At 43.8% G+C, this 20035-nt stretch overlaps 1 protein-coding gene across 1 annotated transcript in view; it reads left to right on the top strand.

Moving 5' to 3' along the window:
- Nucleotides 1-20035, top strand: part of SLC26A8 (solute carrier family 26 member 8) — a 57951-nt gene that overhangs the window by 33505 nt on the left and 4411 nt on the right. The window contains exons 8-18 of the mRNA XM_081827544.1: nucleotides 544-691; nucleotides 1526-1639; nucleotides 7267-7344; nucleotides 9503-9598; nucleotides 10943-11049; nucleotides 11131-11200; nucleotides 11626-11718; nucleotides 11826-11957; nucleotides 15780-16151; nucleotides 18340-18394; nucleotides 18491-18675. Coding sequence (XP_081683670.1) covers nucleotides 544-691; nucleotides 1526-1639; nucleotides 7267-7344; nucleotides 9503-9598; nucleotides 10943-11049; nucleotides 11131-11200; nucleotides 11626-11718; nucleotides 11826-11957; nucleotides 15780-16151; nucleotides 18340-18394; nucleotides 18491-18675 — 1450 coding nt within the window. The remainder of the gene's footprint in view (nucleotides 1-543; nucleotides 692-1525; nucleotides 1640-7266; nucleotides 7345-9502; nucleotides 9599-10942; nucleotides 11050-11130; nucleotides 11201-11625; nucleotides 11719-11825; nucleotides 11958-15779; nucleotides 16152-18339; nucleotides 18395-18490; nucleotides 18676-20035) is intronic.

The following is a 20035-nucleotide window of genomic DNA, read 5'->3' as shown; positions in this document are numbered from 1 at the left end:
AGACCACACTGTCCCGCGAGGTTTCCACCCCCCGCTTAGCCACCGGAGTGACGTCCCTCAGCGGAGCAGACTTTTAAAAGTTCCGATTTTGTGCTCCGTGGTTCTATCACTTGCCAGAAGCGGCCGACGGAGGCCCCTCCCCCGCCATCTATCCTCCTGAATATCGCCTCGGATTCACTTCTCCGCACGTCCTACCTTCCAGAAAGTGGTCGCTTTTCTGTTCAGAGAGTTGTTGCTATTCTTTTCTTTGATCTCCTGTTGAGTTTGTAGGTGCTCAAAATGGTTTGATAACTATCTAGCTGAATTCCTGGGACCAGAGGAGATTTAGGTCTCCTACTCCCCCCCGCCCCCGCCCCCCAATGCCTTTTGTAACCTGGCTGGGTTTGCTTGCGGTTTTGACAGGCTGCTGCCTCAGTTGCTCTTATCTCTTATTGTTATTTTTTTAAAAAAGGGTCAGGCCGGTTGCCCACATGATAAGGCTGGAGTCGGGGTGGGACCAGTAAGTTGTTCTTGCTATCTAGGAATGATTCCATTTTATTCCAGCTTCCTGTTTCCTGTGATGCCAGATTTGAACATTCTTCCTGAACTTATTTTAGAAGCCTTCTCCTTAGCTTTAGTGAGCTCCTCTCTGCTCATATTTCTGGGCAAGAAGATTGCCAATTACCATAACTACCATGTGAATTCCAACCAGGTGAGATGACAAGCCTTTCTCTTATTTCCTCTGACCCTTACATCTTTGTTCTCTGATCTGAGCCTCCTGCTAACATGAAGACTGCATTCTTTGTAACCAGAGAGTCAGTGGGACCATAATTTGAATTATAATTACCAAAGGATTTTTGAGGAGTGTGGCATACTTAACTTTGAAGTCACTTAAATTAACATGAGTGTTATTCCCCCAGAACAACTATGGTGTAGGGAGGCAAGAAGTTAACATATGGGATCGTGTTGTTAAGCTAGCAGAATTCCTCTCTTCTTAATTTTATCTTTCTTTCCAAGTCCTTAGGAGTCAACCACATACTGAGGCACATTAAGGAATGCTAGGGAATATTAAGACCAGGCTACTAACATAATTACATTGCGCTCCCAGAAACAGTCCTTCTTTGTTTGTTTGTTTAATCTCCCCACTATTCTAAGTTTGGCCCTTTTCCTAGAACTCCAAAGAGAAATGTGGAAGCAAGAGGTGTCCCACTTTGATTTTGAGACAGTATATAAGGGAGGGGGGGAAAATAGTACTATGTTTCCCTCTGCCATTCTAAGTCCCCATAATCATGTGAAAGGGAATAATAAGAGAAAAAGTTCATTTCCCACTTTAAAAAAGTACTTTTCTCATGATGGCTGCTAAAATGAAGTTAATCCAGGAATCAGATTCGCCATCCTTTGTTCTAAGAATATTTCAGTGTTGTCTGAAGTGATGGAAACAATCTTATCATCATACATAAGAAATAGACAGTATACCTTGAGTTCAAACTCAAATCTGCATTCTTCAACAAACAGTGGACCAAATGTGTTTGCCATTTCTTTACAGGATTTAATAGCCATCGGCCTTTGCAATGTCATCAGCTCATTTTTCAGATCTTGTGTGTTTACTGGTGCTATTATCAGGACTATTATCCAAGATAAGTCTGGAGGAAGACAACAGGTAGGTTGGAATAGAATTTTATCTCTAACATAAAACATATTTATATCTATTCATATGTATAGTCATAGAAGGATATTTTATTTAATCATGTTGCTGCTTTATTTTTTTAAAAGATTTTATTTATTTATTTGACAGATTGAGAGAGCACAAGTAGGCAGAGTGGCAGGCAGAGGGAGAGGGAGAAGCAGGCTCTCCACTGAGCAGGGAGCCGGATGTGGGGCTTGATCCCAGGACCCCAGGATCATGACCTGAGCCAAAGGCAGCCACTTAGCCGACTGAGCCACCCAGGCTTTATTTTTTTAAGATTACATTTATTTATTTGAAAGAGAGAGAATGAGAGAAAGCATGATCAGGGGGAGGAGCAGACAGAGGGGGAGAAGCAGACTCCTCACTAAGCAGAGAGCCCAAGGGGGAGCTCAATCCCAGGACCCTGAGATCAAGATCATAGACGCTTAACTGACTGAGTCACCCAGGTGCCCCATGTTACTGCTTTAATGTTATGTTTGTTGGAAAGATCTCTTGGAGGAACTTGGATTTCATGCTTGCCTAAATTTTTGCTTAGACTTTTGTCTTAAGCTATTTGTCAGTGTAAGACTTGAAAGTCATTTTCTGTAGAAATAGTATTCTATGTGAGAGGTTTCTATGTATTAGCCCATAAAAACCCATTTTCCATGTAACATCCCCCAAAGAAAAATATTTCAGGTAAACTAACCATCACCTCTTAACATTGTTTTCTTTGGAAGGATATATACCCAGTTCTCATCTGGGAAAGCAAGTAATACAACTCTCACCATCCTAGCTGCAGAACTAGAAACTTTCCTAGCTTCCTCAAGGGGCATGGCAAGAGGCTTTCATGATAGAGAGTAAGGCCTTTGTCTAGATGAGCCTAGAGAATTTATGACCGGTCTGCCTTGGAATATGAGCAAATCATCTAGGTCAGATTCTCTTCAGGTATGCTGAATTAGTAAACTAAATGTGTGGGTCAGAGGGGAGAGGGAAGGGGAGGATGATGGTAGAGAGGGCTCTAAAGGCCAGCTCTTTGTCTAATTGCAGGCATGAGATTCTGTAAGTCCAATGTCCACGGGTTCTGAACTGACTAGATAGAAATTCCAGCTCTACCACATGGGAGGTGCCATGTGCAGCATGATGAAATGTCAGAGAACTATCAGCATCGAAACTGGAGTAAGCCCAAAGAATGGGTCAGGGTTCAGAGGGCAGAGAAACAGTGACAGAGGTCAACCACAAGCTTAGGCCTCAGACGCGGGGTAGAAACTAAAGTGTCAGACGAATGGACACTACACTTTAATGGGAGAAGATAAAGTGTCCCCATCCATGGGTAAATAGAGGTGAAATGTAAGGTGAAAGCCAATAAAAGTCAGCAGGGGCTAGAGCTTGGGTCTAGAGTAAGACCATGTCATGTCACTTTACGTGGACTCGGTTTTGTCACAGAGCTTTTGCCAGACACTCTGGCCCGTAAGGTGTAGCTCTTTTCCACCACCGTTGGACAGAAAGAAGGAAGGTGGGCTCTATGAAAAAGAAGGATGTTCTCTGCACATGTGTACAATCGTTCAAGTCAAAAGGAGGGGATTTCCTGATAAGAAGTGGAAATGGTCATCCCAGACGTTAGTCCCCACTAACTTTTAACAACATGTCTTGTTTATTCGGTAGGTAAGCGTAAGATACATGTGGGGAGAAATGATGCACACGGCTGGAATGAATCACAGGGCAAGTAACATTAAGTGCAGAATAAGTCTTATGAATAAAAAGTGGCCTAATAATAACACTAAGAAGGAGACGGATGGAGGAAGTGGATTTTCGTGGATTATTGAAAGAAGGTTAGGGTTGGGGCGCCTGGGTGGCTCAGTAAGTTAAGCGTCTGCCTTTGGCTCAGGTTATGAATCCAGGGTCCTGGGATTGAGCCCCAGGTCAGGCTCCCCGCTCAGCGGGGAGTCTGCTTGAGATTCTCTCCCTCTGCCCCTCCCCCCACTCGGTCTCTCTCTCTCTCCCTCTCTCTCTCAAATAAATAAATAAAATCTTAAAAAAAAAAAAAAGGAGGGGTGCCTGGGTGGCTCAGTCATTAAGCGGCTGCCTTCAGCTCAGGTCATGATCCCAGGGTCCTGGGATCGAGCCCCGCATCGGGCTCCCTGCTCGGCGGGAAGCCTGTTTCTCCCTCTCCCCCTGCTTGTGTTCCTGCTCTCGCTGTCTCTCTCTGTCAAATAAATAAATAAAATCTTTTAAAAATTAAAAAAAAAGAAACAAAGAAGGTTAGGCTATGTGTAGATAGCAGGAAGGAAGAAGGCCTTCAGTTCAGCTTGAGTTGAGTTTAGCCTGTCTGACAAAGTGCCCCCTTCAGAGGTAGCCTGGGGCTCTCATTCTATTTTCTGCAGCTGCTGCAGCATTGTTCTCCTATGCAGCACATTTTCCTACCAATGACTCTCCCTGTGGGGCAGTGACACTTCAGGAGGGGCATTGTCCTAAGGATGTTGGTCAGCCCTTCCCTGAGACCTGAATTTGCCCAGTAAATTGCTGGTTTGGGCAGAGAATGCCAGTTGGTCCCTGGCCCTGGAGGCACTGGGGCTCCCCAGCCTCCACGCTGAGTTTCTGTTCTGGACAAGCAAGGGCCTCTGAGATTCATTTAGCCTTCTTCATCCCACAGCAGTGGGGGTATTCTCGCTATCCCTCCTCTCCGGGGATTTTTGAGTCACTTTGCCAGAGGACACCCTAATTTCCTCAAAGTTCCTCAGGACTATAGGAAAGAGAAGCTAAGGGGCTGGCTCTGTACCTCTCAGACCTGACCTGCCACCAAAGGCCACTTTATTTCTGGATTTCACTTTAATTTTCCTTGTCTAGAACCCACTTATCTTCACTGGTTGCAGCAAAACCTATTGATTCTTCCAGTCATGGCCTGGCTTTGCAGTGTTGGCAGGCCAGGGCAGAGGGGATGTGAAGAGCCCCAGACCTGTGGCCAATTGGACTGTCCCCCACTCCATCACCAGGTTCATCTCATTCTGACCACTGAGTTTCCCTGTTCTCCATGATTGGGCTCCTTTCCCTGTTCCCTGATTTCCAAGGACTGGCCTTCTAGCCATGTCCCCAGGCTATGAGAACTGCTTAAAAAAAATAATTATTAGAAAAGAAAGAGATAATAAAACAAAGAAATGTGTTGTATTCTTTTTAGAGGAAGCAAATGGGGCAGTTGGAGAGAGCCTAAATCTTGGAGTCAGCTGGTCAGGTAGATTGAAACCTGACTCAGTGGTTCCTAGATGTGTGACCTTGGGCAAGTTACTTTTGCTTTTTGAGGCTCTAGTCCTCATCTGTAAGATGGGGATAAAGATAACTTTTCAGTTGTAAGAATTAAATTAGATGATAATAGTGCCTATCATAGGGCCTGTCACTTAAGAGTTTCAAAAATTGTAGCTTCGGGAGCCTGGGTGGCTCAGTGGTTAAGCATCTGCCTTTGGCTCAGGTCATGGTCTCAGGGTCCTGGGATCGAGCCCCACATCGGGCTCCCCACTCAGTGGGAAGCCTGCTTCTCCCTCTCCCACTCCCCTTGCTTGTGTTCCCTCTCTAGCTATGTCTCTGTCAAATAAAATCTTTAAAAAAAAAAAAAAATCATAGCTTCTACCCCAGGTCCCTAAGGCTCTGGCCAGTACTTGGCAATCTACTCTTCAATTTCATGGAACCCACTGTGTATGGAGTAATTGGTGTCTGAGGGTCCACATGTTGATAGTGGCTGTGGCTTGTGAGAACTCACAGTGCCTTGAATTCCCAACAAGAAGGCTGAGTCAGTTTTTGTTCAAGAAAACCCGGGAAGTGATGGAAAATGAGAGCAGAATAGCAAAATATGCACGAGATGTAAAGTTCTACATGCTTGCTGTCTTCAGACCCTGTTCAGACATGGAGTCTGAGATTCTGAGAGCCATCAGGCATCCTCCTAAGGCACGATGCCACCAAGCATGGCCCTCTGATCCCAAAGTCCACTCCTTTGTGTGTGCAGCCAAGGGAGACACAATTATTGGCAGGCCTCCCAACCCTCTCTCAGCAGCAAATTTTATGGGATTCAGTGTCTCATTTGTACTCATTTAAATCTGGGTTTTATGCAGCTTTTTTTTAGCATCTACATATCTTTGTTTCCTTCAATCTGAAGAACTTGGAGAAAAGAAGTGGTAGGTAGGTCAAGCTTACCCAGGGACACCAAAAAACCAAAACACCAAGCCAAACAGACAAAAACAAAACAAAACGAACAACAACAAAGAAGAAGTGGTAGGAAGAAACGTCCTGATGAATTTTCCTGTGCTGATCAAAGTAGTTTTTCTACAGTGCCAACAAAGACCATCCGAAGCGAGACTCTTACACTAGATCCAGCAACAGGCATGTATACATTGGCTGGAGGAGCTTATGGTCTCAGTTACCTGTTTCAGTTCTAAAGGGTATAAAATGTTTGTCCGTAGAACTTCCTGAGTTTCATTTGTAGTGGTCCATTTTCCTGAATCCTCCTTTCAACACTACATCAAGTGGTGTCAGCTGCAAAGCAGCCGGCATAGGGAAAGAATGAAGTAGGAAACTGAATTCCTTGCTATTACTTTCAGTGATGCATTTATACGCAAATAGCAGTGAGCAGCGAGAGGGAATCCAGTAGGAAGGTTTTTCTTTCTTTTTTTCCACTCCTAAGAAATAGAGAGAAGTCGAGAATCATTGCTGAGCGGTTCACTTAATGGTTTAACTTTGAGGGACTCCCTCAGTTCTTGCTTGTTTATGCCATTGTTCTGATTTGTGGTTTGTTTTATCTTCCCCCACACACATCCCCCAACATAGTGGGTGATTATACTGCTTTGTATCAGTTTTTATTATTAGGGGCTTAAATGATGGAGATTTATCCATGGAGGACATACTGAGTTCAAGACTATGTCCAGAGCGCCTTGAGACTGTAAAGGGAACTGTGTCGCTCAGTTTGCTCTCTAGTTGCTAATCAGAACCACTGCATACCAAGCAACACTGAGCCCAGAGTCATCCACCCAGCTAGGATAGGACCCAGAGCTGCTATCTGCAGCCCTGACTCACATTTGTAACTTTTTTTTATGGTAATGAAGCAGAGAAAAACTGAGGAACATCAGAAATGATTATCATTGCATTTTTAAGATGGCGCTTCTAACACTGTTCGATGGGAAGCTATCCAAGCTCCAAACTGGAGAGCGAGGGGGGAAGTATTTAGTGATATGGGAAGTGGAAGGGTTGGGATTTTAGGGCGGACAGTGATGAGTCTACTAGGGCTTTTCTAGACTGTTCCAGGAGGAGTTAAAGTTGGGAGGGAATGCAAGCCCGACCTTAGGAGACTCCAGATTTCACAGCGCAAAGCTAGGGCAATAAAGATTCAAATAGCCAACACAATTTAGCACTTTTCAGAAAGCATTCATGCATTCATTCAACAAGTATTTCTTAGTGTATGCTCAGCACTTTGACAAGACCTGAAAATGTCAGTTCAACAAAAATGCACTTATGCTGGATGGTTACACTCAACTCCTTTTAAGAAAAAAATGACGCACTTCTCACCAAGCAGAAGGCCTCAGTTGCAGACAAGGACAAATACGTTCCTGATGGTCTCTCTCCAACTGGCTCTGTCTCCTCAGTTTGCATCTCTGGTAGGCGCAGGTGTGATGCTGCTCCTGATGGTGAAGGTGGGACGCTTTTTCCACGAAATGCCAAATGTAAGTAGAACTGATAAATAATTGAGTGGAGAAAGATCAGATCTCCAGATTGCATCTTGGTGGGGTATTCACCTTGTCTCCAGTGGTCACCCTGTCCTATCTCTCATCCCTTCCCTTTAAAATAATAGCATCCACCTCACAGGACTGGGAGTTCAATAAGGTAATGTTTATAACATAGAACAGTGTTGAGCTAATCGTAAGTGCTCAAGAAATATTAGGTATTATTGTTACTATTCTCATTCTCATTAATCTTCTTTTTATTGCTTCAGCTATAAAGTAAGTTTTATAAGTAAGGATTCAGTTAAAGATGACCAAAATAGACTTCAGATGCCAGAACGCCCCTCACTGACTCAGGCTTGGAAACTCATTGTGTATTCATGCCATCTGTTTTCCTAAGCCGTTTCCAGAAGGCCTTGTTCTGCATTCATATGAACTCAATCCTCCTATTACTGCCGCTCACTAGAAAGCAGGGTCTGAAAGTTGGGTTTTAACACTGTTCAGCTGGGCTGCCTCTATATACTTGCCGTTTCTTCCCTTTGCGAGAGACTGATCGCCTTGCATCTAGATGCCAGGTGCATTCAATGATTGGCGGTCATCAATTTATTCTCTGTTACAATACAGATCAATGCTCAGTGACCACAATTTCCTTGTAAATTTCCTTAATGTTCCTTTCGCCATTTTTAGATAGTACCAAGGGAGGTGGGAAGAGGTTTCATGACTGGGGGAGCAGCTTGGTTACACACTGAGGTGGCAGTCCCTAAAGCTGGAGTGGTTGTAAATGTTATCCCCATCCTTTTGAACACCTCCATCCCACCTGGTAAATACCAGGTTTCAGAAGAGCAGGACTACCTCAAGGCTCCTGCTGCCTTCTGATCTTGTGAGTCAGAGATCTTGGAACTCAGCCCCAGAATCTATATGCATGGAAGGTGGGATTAAGCTTGTATTTATCACACAAGCTGTCCTCCGATTCCCAGCAGAAGTCATCTCCAGAATGTAGTTTCTATAGCAAGGTGCTATAACTCTTAGAGTCTATTTTAGGAGAGCCGCTCACTAATTCACTTTGAACATGGATTTTTTTTCTTTATAGCTAGAAGAATCAGAATTTTTTAAAATTGCAAACAAATAAAAATCTGTCAGAATTCACTAAGGGCACTCCTTTATTATAAATACGTTGGGGACAGAACAACCCTTGCTTTTGGCTCACCATGTTATGTCACATTATTTTTATAGCATCTAGTTAGGATGTTTCTGGATGAGAAGTTGTGAACACCATCTGATCAGTGGAATAGCTGAACTGCTATAATAATGGGGCTCTATGGGTACTAAACTATGAATGATCCCTTCCTTCCTTGAGAGATTATGGATAGCTTGTTATAAAACTCTTATTGGAGTAATTGGTGGAGCATCCTGGCTAGGATCTCAACCAGTTAGCAAGGGGACCAACACAATTTTTTTATAAACATGATACACAATAGTATCTTCAATATTGTTCCAATTTTGTGTGAAAAAATATATAGCACATACCAAAATGTTACCAATGGTTATCTCTTGGATGATGGAAATTATATATAAGTCTACTTCCTTCTTTATACATGAACATGTTTTACCTTAATATCCAGAAAGGCTACATTTTTATCATATATTGTTTTACGAAAAGATTTGCCAAAAATCTTGCAAAAACTCTATGAGGTGGAGTTTCTTTTCCTTCCCACCACATGTCCCTGCAAATTGCAGGACATTTAGAGATTCTTGACTGAAAAGAAGATGAAGATGGGAAAGAAGTGATTTCTACTGACTTCGTCTTTGCCCATCCCTCCTCTGCTGACCTACTGAGTCCACTGGTCACTGAGTAACCTCAGAAAACCAGAGTAAGCTTGGACCCAGCCATTCCTGGTGATAGGATCAGTTCTAATTCCCAGGCAGAGCATAGCACATAGAGGAGAAATGGCTAGGAAAAGGCTAAGAAATGTTAAGCTAGTGCAGGGACTTCATGAAAACAAGAAAATGTTTCTTAAAGTACGTTAGATTCTGCTTTGAGGCCCTGATAATTTTTACATCGCTGAGTGGCATGGCTGACTTTTTTTGTGGTTCCTTTGTGAAGATTTGGGAGTTTTACCCCAGAAGGGAAAATGAAGCAGGGTTTACCTTTTCCCCATAGGCTGTGCTGGCTGGTATTATCCTGAGCAACATCCTACCCTACTTTGAAACCATTTACAACCTACCCAGTTTGTGGAGGCAGAATCAATATGACTGTGTGAGTAAAGATGCACTGGCTGAAATACGGAAGGACAGAGGGGAACGTTAGAAAGAGGGAACAAGAACAAACAAAAGAGATCAGGATGGGGTGCCTGGGTGGCTCAGTTGGTTAAGCGACTGCCTTCGGCTCAGGTCATGATCCTGGAGTCCCGGGATCGAGTCCCGCATCGGGCTCCCTGCTCGGCAGGGAGTCTGCTTCTCCCTCTGACCCTCCTCCCTCTCATGCTCTCTGTCTCTCATTCTCTCTGTCTCAAATAAATAAATAAAATCTTTAAAAAAAACCAGAAAATTAAAAAAAAAAAAAGATCAGGATGAAGGACACTAGCGATTCTTTGATAACTAATACTCTAGCTTAAAAAAGGGGGGGAAGTCAAGGTTATTGGTGCATGGAAATATTGAGACCTCATTCCAAAAACTACGCAAATAAAAAGGAATTAATGGCTAGAGTTAGATACAAATCTAGTAAAAAAGGTTGGTCATACATGACGTAGGTGAATGACTTTTAATCCAGTTAGTGTGAACGCATTCCAGGATAGGAGGCACAAATCTTACTAAGAGAAGGCAGTGTCTTGCCAGGCAGACTAACCGATGGAGCACCCTCCTTCCATCTAGAGCACAACATAAATGGGAAACAGGAAAAAATAAAAGATGGTAGATGTAATATCATGAGAGGGGGGAAGGACCTGGTAGAGGCAAAGAGACATGAAAGGGAATAGTTTTGGGATCCAGGTCCCTGAGGAGCTAAGAGAGGATGTGGTCCAGTGCAGAGGGGTCACTTCTTGGCCCAGAAGGAGGGAGAGCACTTCCAACAGGAGCGAAGAGAATGAGGGAAAGTTAAGCATGGATACTACTAACAAGTGGCAGGTGAAGGGGGAAGTAAATATTTAAGGGAGTTTGAGCCTATCTGCTCTGTGAAGATGAGTCAGGTTGGCTGCTGAGAGTGATGGAAAAGGTGGTGGGGTAAGGGCTTGAAAAGTTGTACACGATAGGTCTTAAAATAGCAACTACCATTCATTTGTTGAGTGTTCTGGGTTGCTTTAGGATCAGGATTTCCAATCTCAACAAAGCCCATAAAGTAGATATTGTCATCCCTATTTTGCGCATGAGGTTTCAAGAGAGAATTGAAAAGAGGAACGACCAAGGATGCACACAGGAATTGCTAGACAGCCTTGGAACCCAATCATTTGTGATGGCGTCAGTCCATATGGCTGTGGAATTTGTGTTCTAAATTCGAGGTGTTGGGAGGGAGGGGAGGGGGAAGGGGAGTTGAGAGAACTGGTGGTTTTCTCAATTCTGCTTGTTGTCATGGTCTTCCCTTGCCCTTCTTCCCCTTTTCCATAAGGTTATTTGGTTGGTGACGTTCATATCTGCCATTTTCCTGGGACTGGATGTTGGACTACTTGTTTCAGTAGCTTTTGCCTTCTTCATCATCACTGTTCGGTCACACAGGTACTTTGTCTCAGGTAATAGGAGGTTGGCCATGGTGAGGTAAGGCAACTATGACCTAAAAGCAAATACATTTCCTTTCAGAACTAAGATTCTCCTCCTGGGTCAGATCCCTAACACCAACATTTATAGAAGCTTCAGTGACTATCGGGAGGTAAGACTCCAAATCAGTTCCGCTCCTTCGCCCAAAGGATGGGCTGGACCAGGCCTGCTGCTTAGTTTTTCTACAAAATCCCTTTGCTGTTGTTGGCTGAACTACAGATACGCATCTGCCAAGCTGGGGAAAGGGAGGCAGGAAGGCAGAGGCAGGTGACTTAAGTAGGTAGATCCTTAGACTACAGTAGCCAGTTAAGGATCACGTCCTTTAGGGGGAAGGAGGCCAAGAAAAAGAAAAGAGCAAATGGAGGGGGAAGAAGAAAGCAGGAAAGCAGGGGGTAAAAGTGAGTGGAAAGAACTTGTTAATTCTGGCCTCTTATAAAGAAGAATACAGATTCTCCAGGGGGTGCTAGAGATTTTTTTTTTTTTTTTGCTCCATAAAAGAGCTGAGAAATTGCCCTCCATTTTACATTTGACTTGCAGGTTACAAACCTTCCTGGGGTGAAAATCTTCCAGTGCTGCAACTCTATCACATTTGTCAATGTTAATCACCTAAAGCACAAGCTGTTGAAAGAGGTGATGGCTGCCTCCCTTGCCTTTCTCCACCTGCTCCCCTCCCCTTCCCCAGGTGCCCCCTCTTTGCCCACTCACCACCTGTATGAGACCTCTCTTACTTCTCTCAGGTTGAAATGGTAAGAGTGCCTCTTAAAGAAGAAGAAGTGTTCCGTCTGTTTAATCAAAGTGAAGAAGGCTCACGGGAAGAGAAGATATGTCAGTGTTTCTGCAACTGTGATGAAGTAGAGCTGTCGCCCAGGGTTAGAAACGTCTCTTCCTTTCTGCATAACATTCTCCACATTTTATAAAGACACATGCATTAGTCGTTGAAAAAGAAGAAGCAAGGAAAGAAAATTGAAACCCCCTCAGGGACTTTGGCTCTTAGGTGGGCTCTGGGGTAATTGGAAATCAAAGATTTCTACTCAGAAATGAAGACACAGGGCCCCCTTTGAGATTAAATCTTGACTTAAGTAGGTAGGAGGAGATGTTTGAGTCCCTATTCAATGGCCAGTGACTAATCTGAGCACAGAGAGTACACTCTGCCTATTGAGATTGATAGTAATACCTTAGTTATACCTATTTCTCTAACTTTTACCTGCCTGGCTTTAGATTTCTGAAAATAAGTGACTTAAAGGTTGTTTTCTAGGGGCCCCTGGGTGGCTCAGTCGGTTAAGCATCCGATTCTTGATTTTGGCTCAGGTCATGATCTTGGGGTTGTGGGATCGAGCCCTGAGTCGGGCTCAGTCCTGGGCATGGAGCCTGCTTGGGATTCTCTCTCTCCCTCTCCCTCTGCTCCTCATCCCCCCTCTAAAAAAAATAAGATTGTTTCTAATTCCAACTAAGGCAGCAGAGTCGATGTGGCTGGGGTTCTTAAGGATGTGCCAGGGTCTTCTGATGTCTGCCTGTGACCAAGGAAACGATGATGGGGAGTGGAGGGTGGATAAGTATAGATGGAAATTTTACACCATCTGAAGGTTATTTTAGCTGATGAATTACAAAGTGTTCATTATTTCCAACTCAGACTTGGTCTAAATTAATTCCCTTCGTCTAATATTTATTCCCTTTCCAAAGAGCTCATTTCTAGCTTTGGGGCCTTTCACCCAGTCTATACCTATACCTGGAGGGGAATTCTGTACACACACACACACACACACACACACACACGCACATTTACTCCCCCCGACAAAAACACCTCCTGTCCCCCTGATGTAGACACCTGCAAACACTAAGCACCCATTCTCATTCCCCTATACCCTAATGGAGCATAAGTTCTACTCAACTCCCTGAAAACACCAACTTTCCTGCCAAGAGGACAGAATTACCACTCTCTCTAATTTTTGTTTCCACACTGCACTGAGCATCATAGAGGGTGTTTACAGGGCATCAGCAAATACACTTTAGAGTGGAATAGGATCACCTAGTATTTATTGAACTTCTACTCTACACCCAGAACTGTGACACTATGAAAAAGGAAAACGAATTTGAAGGGTCTCTGTCCTCAGGTAGTTCTTTTTTCTTTTTCTTTTTTATTGAGGTAAAACACATCACATAAAATTTACCATCTTAACCATTTTGAAGTATACAGTTCAGTGGCGTTAAATATATTCACATTGTTGTGCAACCATCCCTACCATTTATCTGCAGATTTTTTTTCATCTTGCAAAACTGGAGCTCTGTCCCCATTAAACAACAGCTCCCCGTTTCCTCCTCCTCCCAGCCCCTGGCTACCCCCACTCTACCTTCTGTCTCTATGAATTTGACTATTCCAGATCCCTCATTAAGTGGAATCATACAGGATTTGTCTTTTTGTGACTGGCTTACTTCGCTCATCATAATGTCCTGCAGCTTCATCCAGGTTGTTCTTTTTTAAAAATGTTTTTTCATGGAAATTTTGAACATAGGGCGCCTGGGTGGCTCAGTCATTAAGCGTCTGCCTTCGGCTCAGGTCATGGTCCCGGGGTCCTGGGATCGAGCCCCACACTGGGCTCCCTGAGCTGCGGGAAGCCTGCTTCTCCCTCTCCCACTCCCCCTGCTTGTGTTCCTTCTCTCGCTATCTTTCTCTGTCAAATAAATAAATCTTTAAAAAAAAAAAAAAAAAAGGAAATTTTGAACATAAACAAAAGTAGAGACAAGTATAATGAGCCTCAATATTCCCACCATCCACTTCAAGATTTATCAACTCATGGTCAATTTTGTTTCATCTCTATGCCCACCCGTATATAGCCCCTCAAAATCACAAAATTATTTTGAAACAATTCATGGAATTTTATTTTATTTTATTTTAACAATTTTATTTTTAAGTTATCTCTACACCCAACATGGGGCTCGAACTCACAACCCTGAAATCAAGAGTTGCATGCTCTACTGACTGAGCCAGCCAGGGGCCCCAATACATGGAATTTTAAGTCAGACTAGGGAGATGACTCTCTATTAATGTGACCTACAAGGCTATTTCTGTATTTTAGCAATCCTAAGATATATGTTCTTTTCACATCTCTGAAATTTGGATTCATTGTGTAATTGATGGCATGTCACAGTTTAGTTTGCAGTGATTTGTTTTTCTTTCTTGACAATATAAAGAAGTGTGGTGCATCTTAAAATTGATGAAGTAGGGGTACTTGGGTGGCTCAGTTGGTTAAGCTTCTGCCTTTGGCTCAGGTCATGATCCCAGAGTCCTTGGGTTGAGTCCAGCATCGGGCTCCCTGCTCAGTGGGGAGTCTGCTTCTCTGCCCCTCCCCTGGCTCGTGTTTCTGTCTCTCTCGTGCTTTCTCTCTCTCAAATAAATAAATAAAATGTTTTTTAAAAATTGGTGAAGTAGGACAGTCAACCATTCCACACAGTATACTGTCATGTTCAGAATTGTGTCTTTAACAACTCTAAGACTTCAGATAAAGAAAGATCGGCATGAGTTCAAAAAGTCAGGCAAATCTCCTGGTAACCATGGACTTGAGCTAGGCAGGAGAGAGAAATTTGGATTTAGGTCAGATGGGGAAAAAGAGGATTCCCGTCTGTGGATAAGGGTGGACAAAGAAACTGGGGTGGAAATAAGTATGGGGTCCTCTGAGTAAGAGGCTTGTCCTAGGAAGTAAGTTCAGGCAGACAACAGGTACGAGTGAATCTTGAAAGTCCTTAAGGGACAAGAGTGTGTAGAGTGGATGAGGGAGAGTAAGGGGAGGCTCTCAGAGGTCTCCTTCCACCTGAAGGACCTTGCATCTCCCCGCCACTGAGCCCATCCTCCACTGTTCCCCCAAAGGCCTGGCCTGAGGGACTCTCAAGCCTTGAGGAACACCCCTCTCCATTGAACTATAATTTATTAGCCATCCATACCACTTTTTTTTTTTTTTTGCTCTACAACATATACTACCTTGTACAGTTTTTACCTTCACATTTAATGTTTTTAAAATTTATTTCATAAGCAATATTATTAGCACAACAGAAAAAAAAGAAGAAACATCACCCCAAACTATACCACTCTAGCAAGTGAACTTTTAAAAAATGTTTCCATGTACCTTATAGTTCTTGTCTATCTGTGTTTTTGTTTCTCCTTTGAATGGGCACACAGGCAGAACCTGGGGCCTGTGACTGCATGCCCATTGTATTCCTGGGACTTGGTACTGTCCTTAAGCTATGGCAGGCACTCCAGGCCTATTAGGATGAAAGGAGCAAAAGGCAAAGACAGCCCTGCTCGAGTAACTTCTATCTTCTTAAGGAAGTCTGATGAAAGATGGAGGCATTGAGAAAGGGACTGATGGAGGAAACACTTCAAACAATGTGTTAGGAGGTGCTGGAGACAAATTAGAACCCAGGGATGAGGGGAAGGAGTAAAGCAAAGGTGATTTTAAGTCTGGCTCGCAGGACAATGAAATCATCCCTGGTACACCGAGGGAAGTTGGGAGGGAAACATTGGTGAATGTGGTTTTAGTTGTGAGCTCAAAGTGACAGTGAGGTATCCAAGTGAAATCCAAGCTCCTAGTCCACAGGGAGCTTTCCTGCCAGAGAGGAAGGTGAGTCCATAGACAGAAATGGCATAGTAGCCCTCCTCTGAGCCTCCTCACTGTCCTCCCCTAACTCTGTTGTTTCAGGTTGTCTATACAGAACGATTTGAAAGTAAACAGGACCAAGACTCCTCCTCCATTAACCTGATCCGCTGCTCACGTTTCGAGAGCATGAACATGAGCCAGTCCACATCCAATGAACAAGTACCATACACCGTATCTTCCATGTCTCACAGAAACCCTGGGCCAAACTACGAGGCTGTGGACAAAGCTTGGCTTTCTAATAACCCCTCTAGAAACAGCTCGATGCCACTGCCTGGCATTGCTGAAAACCAGGGGAGGGACAGATCATTCCTCCCCTTCTCAGATATCTCTCTTCTACCCAGCATCCACACCATTATCCTGGATTTCTCCATGGTCCATTTTGTGGATCCACAGGCTTCAGTGGTGTTAAGACAGGTAAGTATAGAGGAGGCTTTCACAAGAGCCCTGATCCCCTCCTACCCCTGCCCCTGCCTGCCCAGATCCCAATTGAATGCTGTCTGTCACTGATCAGCTGCTAGTGACTCTGGGGCCACTAGAAACTTGGACACTAAAGACAATTTAAGGTCAACCAGAGTAAGGGGTGCCTGGGTGGCTCAGTCGGTGAAGCATCTGCCTTCGGCTCAGGTCATGATCCCGGGGTCCTGGGATCGAGCCCCGCGTTGGCCTCCCTGCTCAGTGGAGAGCCTGCTTCTCCCTCTCCCTCTGCCTGCTGCTCTCCCTGCTTGTGCTCTCTCTCTCTCTGACAAATAAATAAAATCTTTAAAAAAAAAAAAAGTCAACCAGATTAAAAAGAAAATGAACCACTCTGATTTATTGAACAGGGATTGGTTCTCTAAGCATGGCATATTATTTCTCAAAAACTCAAAAGTGGGAAATTTTAATACCACTGAGGCAGCAATCTGTGCTACCCACCCAGCCACTCCCAGTATATCCTAGGAGTTCAGATCTTTTCAAGAACAGGTCTGAATGCTATAGAAAAAAAGCACACCAAGAATCCTCCACCATATCGCTGCTCTGCAGTAGACCTTGTCAAAGACTCTCAGATGTGAAGATGTGATAAGAGGACTCTGCAAGCCTGGGGCTGCCTTGTCCAGGACCCACAGGATTTCCCCAGTTCCTTCCTCCTTGCCTGCATCTTTGGGTAAAAAGGGCAGGGATGACTTGTTCTTCAGAAGTTGTGTCCCTGAGTCCTGGCTTCTCTCCTACTCTCTGGTTTCTCCAAAAGTTGTCATTCCTCTCCTTATGTGGACAGTTAGATGCACAACTAGCCATATCAGCTTTATTGTTAATGTCTCCTAAGTACAATATCTGCTTTTCAGCCAGCTTATGTCCCTCTACAGCCCTCTCTTCCACTCTTGCTCCTGTTGGTGATGGCTCAGGTGTAAACATCCTGAACACTCACTTCCTGGGTCTGACTGCACCCACCTTTTTTTTTGAGATCTACTCCTTTGGTTGATTTTCCTTCTTTTATCCTCCGATCCTTTGGTTGATTTTCCTTCTTTTATCCTCTGATCCTATCTTATCAAATCTTCTTTTTCCTAAAGAACTATGATTCTCCCTTATATGAGTCCAGCTCCTCTTTGGTCTGAGGCAACAGGAAACTTCTCAGAGCAGAAAGAACTCTGCTTGGCCATCTGTGGTTGTGTCCTCTATCCTGGCTTTGCTACCATTCGCTGTCCATCTGACCCAAGGTAGTTTAGTAAATTGCACTGGATCTTCATTTCCTCATCTATAAAATGAGAGGCTCAGAAGAAGTTAATGTTAAGGGCTCCCCCATCCAAGACATCCTTGTCTCCACCCCGTTTTCAGATTCAATTAAACTCAATGTCTTATCTTTGGGACTTTTCTGTCTTTGGTTGTGCTGCTGGGCTGTGGAGAGTAGTTCTGAATATGAGCCTCAGGATTCCTGAACTCCATTCTCTATATGTCACTTGACCATCTCTGGGCGACTTTTTTTTTTTTTCCTCCTCAGTGAACTCCAGGAAGAAGGGGGTCACATGCATACACTAAGCAATAATACCAAGATCTGGCTGTTCCTGAGGGCTGTGCAGTATGTCCCCATCACACCTGTGCCTGTCTCTCTCCTAGCACTGTGCTCAGGAGCATTATTTATGTGAACTGTTTCCCACCTGAGACCATGGGCAACACTCCCTCTCACTCCCCACCCCACATGAGAACATCTGATTCTCTTTCGTATTCCCAGCACTTTAGACATTTCCTGGCATGTGAAAGTCCACTCATCAAATGTTTATAGAGCTGAATTGGAATGCAGAGATACATATACTCCAGACAAGTGAACGACCAAAGGGTATTAAAACTTAGCTAATCAGGGGCGCCTGGGTGGCTCAGTCGTTAAGCGTCTGCCTTCGGCTCAGGTCATGATCCCAGGGTCCTGGGATCGAGCCCCACATCAGGCACCCTGCTCAGCAGGGAGCCTGCTTCTCCCTCTCCCTCTGCTTGTGTTCCTGCTCTCACTCTCTCTCTCTCTGTGAAATAAATAAATAAAATCTTAAAAAAAAACAACAACAAAACTTAGCTAATCAGAAGGCCCTTTCCTAGTGAGCATGAAGATAACTAACGCTGATTTACTCTCTCCTCACAGATGTGCAATGCTTTCCAAAATGCGAACATTTTGGTACTCATTTCAGGGTGTCACTGTGAGTATCCTTCACCCTATGAGAGGGCTATTTGCACCCTGAATGCTCTCCTCCCCAGGTGTCTGACCTTGTGTGTGTTCTGGGTTTGGTTTGTAGCTTCTGTGGTCAGGGCCTTTGAGAGGAATGATTTCTTTGACGCTGGCATCACCAAGGCCCAGCTGTTCCTCACCCTCCATGACGCTGTGCTGTTTGCCTTGTCGAGGAAGTTTCCAGAGTCATCCGAGTTAAGCATGGACGAATCTGAGACAGTGATACAGGAAACCTACTCAGAAACAGACAAGGTTGGATGATGTGAAGCATCCTTGTGGGGGGTGAGCAGGGGGAGACACTTGATTGAGTAGAGATGAGCAATGGCCAGGAAAGTTTTTTGAGTATGGCTGTGCCAAATTTTGGGACATCGAAGGGCTCCCTTACCAGTTGGTAAATAGCAGTGGAACTGAGTCCCAAGGTCTCCCCACTGCCGTGGCATCTGGGTGCCATTCAGGATCCTTTCCCAACTGAAGAGAGTGTTACCCAACACAGCAGAGGTCTCAAGGATCCTTTTACAGCAAGCTTGGTTAGTGCCAGTGCCATCCCAGTTACTGAATATTTTAAATATCTCCCCTAGCTATACCTTTAGAATCCATCCCTACACCACCTTTAGGATGAATAACAGCTGATGGACTAGCAGATGTAAAGATCTGACAATCTAACACTTTGGCTCTTATTTACATTGGGAGTAACGTAAGAGTTACTCAACCTGACAAATGCAAAGGAGAATGATCTATAAGCCAGAACTTTTAGCCATTTATTAATACTAAGTAAAGACCTGGGCCTATTTCAGTGTTTTTAAATCAGTGTCTGTGAAGGTTAAAGGTATCCCCTTGCCCCCCACTCAAAGAAAAGGAAATTAAAATACAGATGGGCGCCAAATATTATCTAATGACTAGAAATTATTTTTTAATTAAACCCCTGATTCTTTGACTTAATTCATTTTAATAATGTTTGAATTTTTTATGACAAGTATTACCAGAGTAATAAGTTTTTTTGAACACTTGAAGAAGTCAAAGATATCCAAGCTTGTGAAACACGGCCTTTTTTTTCTTTTTCTTTTTAAGTAAACTCTGTGCCTGATGTGAGGCTTGAACTCGCGACCCCGATATCAAGAGTTGCATCCTCTAAAGACTGAGTCAGCCAGGCACCCCACTTTCTTTTTCTTTTTAAAGTAATGTATTTCCCTTGCTTATTGATAATTCTCACAGGTTATGTGCCTCTGCTTATCCAGAACAACTTTTTCCTCAATGGACATATTTTTTCTATTCTGCTCTATACTCCACTCCCATCTATAAAATCATAGTCACAAAGCCTTTCAGTTGGAAGAAACCTCAGAGTGTTTCAGGCTTATCCCTACATGCAGCAATAATTCTCTTAACATTTCTGACAGAGGTCCTCCTGCTTATGCTTAGAGATTTCCTATGGCTCTCAAAATTTAGTACGCATCAGAATCACCAAAATATGCTGTTAAAACATGGACTGCAGATCCCTCTGTGCCCCATATCCCCTGAATTTCTGATTCAGTGGGTCTGGGGTAGGGCCTGAGAATTTGCATTGCTAACGAGTACTGGTTAACGCTGATACTACTGATAAAGAAACCACATTTTG

The sequence above is a fragment of the Leptonychotes weddellii genome, chromosome 8 (assembly GCF_054177405.1).
Source record: "Leptonychotes weddellii isolate Sample4059 chromosome 8, ASM5417740v2, whole genome shotgun sequence".
NCBI classification, from domain to species: domain Eukaryota; kingdom Metazoa; phylum Chordata; class Mammalia; order Carnivora; family Phocidae; genus Leptonychotes; species Leptonychotes weddellii.
Note: the sequence above shows the minus strand (reverse complement) of the source record. Positions and strands in the feature narration are given on the sequence as shown.